The sequence below is a fragment of the Mercenaria mercenaria genome, unplaced genomic scaffold (genome assembly GCF_021730395.1).
Source record: "Mercenaria mercenaria strain notata unplaced genomic scaffold, MADL_Memer_1 contig_2962, whole genome shotgun sequence".
Lineage (NCBI taxonomy): Eukaryota > Metazoa > Mollusca > Bivalvia > Venerida > Veneridae > Mercenaria > Mercenaria mercenaria.
Window position 1 is genome coordinate 9,721 of NW_026461058.1, and position 9,433 is coordinate 19,153.

The 9,433-nt window shown below is 35.8% G+C and overlaps 1 protein-coding gene across 1 annotated transcript; it reads right to left on the bottom strand.

Annotated features, from left to right (window-relative positions):
* Positions 1-2,177: 2,177 nt before the first annotated feature.
* On the bottom strand, positions 2,178-7,230 carry LOC128552617 (28S rRNA (cytosine-C(5))-methyltransferase-like). The gene is made up of 3 exons (XM_053533661.1): positions 7,104-7,230; positions 4,406-4,584; positions 2,178-3,739 (listed from the first exon to the last, which is right to left on the bottom strand). The coding sequence occupies exons 1-3, from the start codon at positions 7,115-7,117 to the stop codon at positions 3,153-3,155; spliced, it is 780 nt and encodes a 259-aa protein (XP_053389636.1). The 5' UTR covers positions 7,118-7,230; the 3' UTR covers positions 2,178-3,152.
* Positions 7,231-9,433: the final 2,203 nt, after the last annotated feature.

The following is a 9,433-nucleotide window of genomic DNA, read 5'->3' on the forward strand; positions in this document are numbered from 1 at the left end:
CATGAGAAGAAATCATTTAAAGGTACTTCCATTTTAGTCTGGCACCTGTATTTTTTGTCTGAATTGGGTATTGGAAATTTGAATTGGGTAAAAATAATGATTCTAAAATCTTTATTAAGACAAGAGGGTCATGATGACCCTGGATCGCTTACCTGAGTGATATGCGCTAAATGTTTCAAATGTCAAACTGATTCTAAAACATTTTGAAAGTAGGTCAGTAGGACACATTCATTGCCACTGTAAGTCAGTTTTAAGATCCGTGTGCAAAACTGCACATGTCAAACAAATTTCAAGGCTTTATTTTAAAATCAAGAAAGTAGGTCAGTAGGTCAAGGCCACAGTCAGGTGACCTCTAATTACACTGGATCATCAGGTAATTATATTTAAACAGTCAAGGAAATACATGTATGATCTGATAATTCTTGAAGTATTTTCCAATATAACCCGTATAAGTGACCCCTCCAGGGCAGGGCCTCTTTTCACTCCAAGGGCATAATTTGAACAATCTTGTTAGAGATTCACTTGGCAGTGCTACATACCAAATATCAAAGGCCTAAGTCGGGTTTTTTTAAAGTTTTTTCCTATATAAATCTTATGTAAAACTTGGAGCCCATTGTGTGGGGCCTCTTTTCAACTTAGGAGTTTAATTTTAATAATCTTGGTAGAGGACCACTAGGCAATGCAAGATACCAAATACCAAAATCCTATGCCTTGTAGTTTCAGACAAGAAGATATTCAAAATTTGTTCATGTGTTCATCTATGTAAATTTTCGTACCCCAAGGGCAGGGCCTCTTCACCCCAGGGTAAAAAAATTTGAACAATCTTGGTAGAGGACCATAAGGCGATGCTACATACCAAATTCCAAAGGCCTAGGTCTTGTGGTTTCAGACAAGAAGATTTTTAAAGTTTTTTCTGAAACAAGTCTATGTAAAACTTGGGACCCCCAGGGCCTGTCGTCTTTTCATCCCAGGGACATAATTTGAACAATCTTCATAAAGGATCATTAAATGATGTCACATGCCAAATATTGAGGCTCTACATTTTGCAGTTTTGGACAAGAAGATTTTTAAAGCTTTTCATTTCCATTGCCATAGCAACCAGAATTCTAAGTGGAATTCAATTATTTGAACAACTTTGGGAGGGGTCCACCAAAGGAACATCCAGGCTAATTTTCTACTCTAACCAAACAGTTTCAGAAGTGATATTGTTTAAAGTAAAGTATGGATTCAGCAGCAAACTTATCCAAAGCATGCTTGACTAGTGGACATTTTCTAAGCTGTAGTTGTTCCTGTGATACAGTTTGATAGTTTAGTTGCACACTAAACTTCAACTGAATTTTTTAAGTTGAAAATGGGCCATGATTTGTATCAAATTCAACCAAGAGTTATCTAATTTGATTCTTTCAGTTGCATTGGTGACTGGGAAGTACTGTGTGAAAATTTAAATCTAATATAGCTGTTACTGAGATACTGCTTGTTAGCTGCACACAAAAACTGTAACCAAATGTTTTAAGTCGACAAAGGGCCATTCAACCAAGAGTTATCTAACTTGGTTGTTTCAATAGCTTTGATGCCTAGGAAGCATTATGTGAAGATTCAAACCAGTATTTGTAATAGTTACTGAGATATGACTTTTTCTGCTAAGAATTGCCGACAAGGAATGGCGAGTATAATAGCTCTAAGCATATTACTAGTATGTTAGAAGTAACACCAAAGATCCAAAAGCGTACTTCGATGAACAAGTACGGTAATTTTTATGCACTTAATTAATACACAATTTAAATGAACTAGAGCTGCTTTTGACAAAAGCACATGTCTCCCACAACTGCCTAATCATCTAGATTGGCATTTCTTCTCCATTATATATCTAAGTCAACCATGCACCAAGACCTGTATCACAGGCATTCAGTATTTTCGGTAATTCAAGGGCCATAATTCTGAAGTGCCAGGGCCGATCTGGCTAGTTACTGAACTTGGCAGACACATTTTGTTCAAGTTTGGTGAAGATTGGATTAGAAATGTTCAACTAAGAGGGTGGACAAGATTTGTGACAGACAGCCAGACAGACAGGAGTAAATCAATATGTCTCCCGACATAATAGGCCAAAAAATAAATGGATAAGCACAGATTTCTTATACAAGCCAAGTGTAAAACCTGGCATGAAACGAATTTATTCAAAGAAATTAACAGAATGCAATAGTTAAGTGGAATGAGTAACTGACACAAAGTCCTAATATATATAGGATATCCAGTCCGACTGAGCTAACTCTTCACTGATCCTGGTATTGTATATTCAATCCATTTCATTCATTTACATGTAATCAAATTTTCATTGTGTATAGTCCTTCATTTCTAGAAATCTGACCTGTTGAAATATCAGATTCATTACATTATTTTACAATAAACAAAGAAAAAACATATTTTATCCAGTAGCATTTAACTCACATATAACTTGAGAAAATTAGATGTCACTTAAGGAAACTGGTGCCCCTACTTTCTATCACTGAACGGTTATGCTACTGGTATGCATTAAGTAAACTTTCATACTACCTAAGGTTGGGGTTGAAAGCCATTGGGGGAGTCTGGTATCTATACCACAAACACAAGATAAAAGAAAGTGGAAGAGTAAAAAAAAACAATCTTTTTTCTTGTCTTGGATATAGAAGGGAAGGTAGGAAAGGGAAAGAAGGCCGTAAATCCCAAATAAAACTCCAGGCGTACAACTTTATAAGCTGAACAACATTTCTATACAGTTCTTAAGATACATGTGACATAAATTTTGAGGCCTTTAAGGCATATTTTAGTCTAAGTCAAGTGTCATACCTCTAGTCTTGTGGAGTGAAATACCCAAGAAAACCCTAGATGCAACTTCATACATAACTTTTTACTGTCAAGGGCCATAACTCTGATCTGACTGAGTGAAATCACAAACAAAACTACAGGTGCAAAACTTCGCATACTTAATTACAATCTTATAATGTTCAATGCCTTAATATATAAGGTCAAATACTTCTTGAGCTATTCATGGCACAAATTTGGACAGATGTAAGGAAAACATACATGTACAAACATGGGAAAATATAATTGCATTCCAAAACATTTTTGGGGACACAACAAATGTATGTTATATTTAAGAAACTGATTCAAATGCTTTACTTCATCACAGTCCATCTAGCTGTCGCCCTTATTGTTTTGTCTTTTTCTTTGATATAAGAATGTTTACCCAAAAAGCCATTAGTTCGTACATATACTTTTTGCCTATTATTCTTCAATTTCTTTTCACCAAATCTTAAAGTTACTGTTCTTAAATATGAAGAATTAAATTCACTTTTGCTGATTTTTTCCTTCCTTTTATCAGAACATTTCGGTACATCATTTTCTAACAATTCATTACTTCTCTTTATAAAACTTGCAACAAAAAACCCGTTAGTTTGGCAATCTTCGTAAGACATTCTTAAACACTGACTTCCATGTTTATATATCTTCTTTCCTCTATATTTCCATTCTGGCATTACACTTTCTATCTCAAACTTCTCACAAAACTGTGAATAAACTTCTTCAACAACCATTTCATTTTCTTCATCATGAATGGAACACGTTGAATAAACGACCTTTTTAACATGTGGAAAACTAAGTGCATGTTTTAGAATGGATATTTGGAACTTGGACAGTTGTTGCAACCTCTCCGAGGTACACGATTCCTTCTCGTCTGTAAACTGTTGCTGCCTGTTAACCATTCCTGTTGAAATAAAGGAAAGCAATATAATACAAAATGCTACAGATATTTTTGTCTTTTCTACAATTTCAGACAGTTCTTGTTGTAAAGTTGTCATAATGATCCAAGGTGATGCTACAGGAATAATTTCAGGCATGAGTTGATCTATGCATACATTCACTGACTTGCTATCTACCTGGATAGTCAAAATTAATACAAAAATATACTATTATCAGTTTACAAGTAACCAGACTTTAAACAAGAGCGCAAACCTCGATGAAAGCAGAATTTGACTGTGGTCTCTACATTCCCTTATCAAGGCAAAGAGTGCTGGTCGGTGTTCCAGGAAGAAAATTCCTTTGAAAGTGTACAAGATTTTTTTTCATAAAGATGGATATAACAAGGGTTTTTATTCCCCTTTGCCTACAAAAAAACCCAACTTTTTCCCAAAATAACAGGTGTATGCCACTTCTCTTCATGAAAATAAAACCCTATCAGCCTTGTTCATAAAAGTTGCATTAACTTTATATCTGATTATTCACACATAAAGTAGGCATGTGTATGTATAATTGTGAATATTTGTTCTTTGTTAGTGTGTGAGCCACAGGCTTGAATCATCATAATTAAGTTTAAACTAACAAAGAATGGTAAAGTACTGCATTGTTTGTCATTATTGAAGGAAAGAGCTACCTGATCCGCTACATGAAGGATCCACCAATATATACTCCACATTTTCATACATCTTGTCTAGCGGACTAACAGACAGGAAGTCTCTACATCCAGCTTGTACACAAGTAGCCCCAGCCTTTGCTACAAGTGTCTTCAGCGTTGACAACCTCTTTGGATCCTTGTCAAAGGCATATATTGTTCTGTGGATTAAACATACTGAATAAATTAGTCCTGGAGGTTATCACAGTCACCATAGAAATGTCACGTATTCTCAATTACTAGTCTGACAAAAACGTACATTTCACATTGGGAAATAACAATAAAAGTGAAAATATGTATTAAATACAATAGAGCCACTCTTGAAAGCATCCGTTTTATTTCATTTCTTCTAATATTTGAATAAATTTTATGCTAGAAAAGAATTTATCACTGGTTGTTAGTGTAGACGGAAATATGCAATGCTTGGGTAACAGTTTTCACAGTAACTCCGCAGAGCCTCGTTACCACCTCAACAGTTACCTTTGAGTCTGCACCTTCAACAAGCGAAAGATTCCTACATTCTCTGCATAAATGAACTATGAATCATTTAGAAAAGTTGCTGTCTGTGCATTTCAAAATATAGAGTGTCCATACATGAATACTGTGCTATAACTGGATATTGTTGCAAACATAGATATCATGCCATACATGGATATAGTGCAATATATGGATATGGTGCCATATGTGGATATCATGCCATACATGGATATAGTGCAATGTATGGATATGGTGCCATATGTGGATATCATGCCATAAATGGATATAGTGCAATGTATGGATATGGTGCCATATGTGGATATCATGCCATAAATGGATATAGTGCAATGTATGGACATGGTGCCATATGTGGATATCATGCCATAAATGGATATAGTGCAATGTATGGATGGTGCCATATGTGGATATCATGCCATACATGGATATAGTGCAATGTATGGATATGGTGCCATATGTGGATATCATGCCATAAATGGATATAGTGCAATGTATGGATATGGTGCCATATGTGGATATCATGCCATACATGGATATAGTGCAATGTATGGATATGGTGCCATATGTGGATATCATGCCATACATGGATATAGTGCAATGTATGGATATGGTGCCATATATGGATATCATGCCATACATGGATATAGTGCAATGTATGGATATGGTGCCATATGTGGATATCATGCCATAAATGGATATTGTGCAATATTATTAGGTTATTTAACATTGTTCTGTACAATACGGAGATATATTTGGACAAGTACCCAGCTGAGAAAACCATATTGGATGAGCCGCTAGGTGAGTTCAATGTGGTTTTCTCAGCTGGGTACGAGTCCAAATATATCTTATTTTGTACAGTACAATGTTAAATAACTTTTTTATTCTATATCTATTTTACCTTACTATAAAAATAGTTTAAATAAAAAATGTTTCACTGAATATTGTATTCCTGACTTTTCTAGTTTTTCCCTGCATGGTACGAGTGCAAATATATATTATACAGAACAATGTTAGACCTTAAATAAACTTTTTATTCTATATTTATTTCACTTCATACGTAATATACGTAATTCATTGAATGTTGTTTTTTCTGCATATCATCATTAAAAAAAGTATTGGTGCAATCTCCCTACAACAGCCATTTGGCGATTTGGGTGGTAATAATACTTGACTGAGATATTATATGCCAACAAACATTGTCAGCAAGTTTGGTGAAGATCGGATGAAAACTGTCCGACTTAAAAGAGCGGACAAGGCTAAATTCCCCGTTTTTAGAGTAATTCAAGGACTATAATCAAAGAGTGCCTGGTACAATTTGGCTGGTTATCGAAATTGGCCGAGATGTAATGCCCACAAACATTGTCAGCAAGTTTGGTGAATATCCGACCAAAACTGAATTATAGAGCAGACATGTTTTGGATGCTGACCGCCTGTCCGTTGCCATTCATAATCTTCTCCATTTTGTTTCTTAACCGTTCAATAAAAACTGCTGAGGCAGCTATTCAGACAGTCAGGGCTGATACCAATTTCGTCTGGAATGGCTTCTTTAAGCGAATTTTCAAATATTCCAACATCTGATGATCCTTTTTATTGTATTTTTAAGTTTTTGATTATTAACGAACGTTTTAATATCTAAATCAGACAGCACTGTTATCCCTTGAATCGTTTTTGTGTGTTGTAAACAAAAAAAAAACTCAAATTAAATCCAGATTTTAAGACGCATAATCAAACCCTGTACATAGAGCACCTACTTCATCTGATTTACATTCGGAACATTTTCACGCGTTTTGGGCTTTATCGTATGTTTAACATGGAACTGTTGAACTGTCCAAATACAGAAAATACAGTATTTTTTTGTACGCGCGTGCATCCAAAAACAGAAAATACAGGATTTTTGTATGCACGTGCATCCAAATACCGTAATATATTGTACGGTCACGTGTTGCAAATGAACGTTCGTGACTGGATAGATAAAATAGGTATAGAATAAATGGATATCATGCCATACATGGATATCTGATATGTGTGCCATACATGGATATCATGTCATACATGAATATGGTGCCATATATGGATATCATGCCATATATGGATATTGTGCCATGCACAGATAAAGTGCAATACATGGATATTGTGCCATACATGAATTAGTGTTACACATGGATATTAATCAATTTGTTTGTACCCATTATTCCCCATAATAGCTGCCAGATGTGTTGTTTTGTTTCCTGGCGCAGCACAACAATCTATCACTGTGGAACCACTTGGAGGATTTAGTATGTATGCTGGGAAACAGCTAGCCTGTAAAAGTAATTGAAATCATCATAAGGATTACACAAAATAGTAGATCGCTGTCTCTAAAATAATCATTTTCCCAAGAAAAGATTTTGAAATCTAAGTTTGAGCCACATTCTGGATAAAAAGTGTCGAGAACAAGACATGATTTTCCAAAACCAAAAAGATAAGACTTTTATCTGATAATATTGTGGGGCCCAGGTGACCATGGTTGTTGGATACAAGAATAGTAATATAATACTCTGTTATGGTTCGAATCCGGTCTTAAGGCTTATCCGAATTTGTGCAACTTCAAATGTTATTATCGGCTTATTTTCTGCTAACGGTGTTAACACGCTGTTTCTGCATAGTTTACCTGATGAACAACGTACAGACATATGAACAGGTTGTCATTTTTAACGCTAGGTGTCTCTGTTAGGCCATTTGATAAATATTCATAACTTCTGTTGATTTTGTGGGTACAGTGGCTGGAAATGTTGGAGTTTACGACATTCCATCTTTGAGTAACCCCTTCCGGTAGTCGATAAAACTCATAAATCAGGCCAGAAATTGAGGATTTTATCACAAATATATTATTTTTGTCTTGCATGTGTTTAAAAGATTTATTTTAGGTACAACACGAGTTATCTGGAGGTAGGATCGATCCCGAAAGACTTGTGGAACAAGTGCGTTGACGATTTGACGATAGTAATGGCGGAAGAGCCGAGACCTTGAGTTCCAGCAATTCTGACCGACTTTCCAGCAAATCCAGCATCGCATGGTATATAACGAAGAGCGCGCATTGGATCTACCTCTTCCACGCCTTGGAAACATTCAAACAAGTCAATTCATTAGATTTAGTGATTTTTTTTAAAGTTATTTACGCTAGTACTCGGAACAGGAACATTTCGAAAGTGAAAGTAAGGATGGCGTTCGATGTTTGGATTCAAGTTGGAGTTTCTGGAGTTCAGTTAAGTTATTTCTTGTTTTGAATTTCTATTTTTTAAATCATGTACAAGAACATGGCGGACGATGATTATTTATCCTGAAGATTGATGACAGTTCTTGGACTATATTGTTTATACAGCGGTGTGTGATGCGGTCAGCCAATCAGAATGCTCAGCGCCGATGACGTTTGTTTTGTTTATGTTTTGCACATGTTCTTCTTTCGTTTTGACGGATAGACAGAAAGAAATGCTGCGATGATCCTGGGAGTACTGTCAGCTGCCGATCGTTATGAAAACTTGTTACTTCAATGGTTTTTACAGTTCTGTTATATTCCGAGTTGCTCATGTTGACTGATTCATGGATTAACTTGATGTACAGAAACGATTATTTAACTATGCATAAAGATGAATGTTTAGCCTAACTGATGTTTTTATCTTTGTGAATTGGGCGATATGCGGGTTATGCTCGTGTCCTACCCTTTTCATTTTTTTATCAAGCGCTGCATTATATTTGAGGAACTTCGATTCATTTAGAAGATGCTGAATTTCAAGATACATATTTAATACTTATTTCCGCATGAAACTTTGCATGTATTTTATTTACATGGGCAGTGGTATATGAGTGTCTCACTCGTCTCACTCTCATATTTGCAGTTTGCACAGCTTAGATGAGTAATGCTCATCTTTGTGCCTCCTAATGTCCATGATTGAAGACCTAGATCCTGACCAGTCATTTAAAAGTTCTGAAAGAACAAGGGGTACAGAACAGAACAGTACAGAACAGAACAGATAAATACGATTTATGAATTTTACATGTACACATTTTTTTTTGAGAGTATTTTTCAATTATATTGTTGAAACTTATCAGATATGGCTTGTACTTCATCCCTCATGTCTCTCATTCTTCAGGTGGTATATTATAGGTACATCGGGAATTTAGGGTACGGCTCCTTAGGTAAAATTGCTTAAGTAGCCTTGCATGAACTAGGATTTGAACCGCACATTTTTTTTAATGATTGTTTTTAAGTTCATCGTCCCTGGACCCCGACACATTTTATGGTGTCAGAAGTGGGATGTGCTGTGATGTCTACCAACAGGGAATTTGGCGAAGATTGGTGAATCTGAAGTTGGGAGATGAATCCGGCATATCCAGTGATGCGAACCTTGCGGAAATGATGGTGCGTCCTGGCAAAAAGTGTGCTGGTTTGGTTGGAAAAAGAACTCGTTGGAAATGGCGGATTTTGTGAGTTCAGCAGTTCCAGCGAATCCAGCAAATCCTGCAGAAATCAAGATT

Excerpts from the sequence above, each read along its gene's own strand:
- LOC128552617 (XM_053533661.1), bottom strand. Across the intron at positions 3,740-4,405 it reads TCCTTCATGTAGCGGATCAG|GAATGGTTAACAGGCAGCAA; the intron begins GTAGCTCTTTCC and ends TTATTTCAACAG.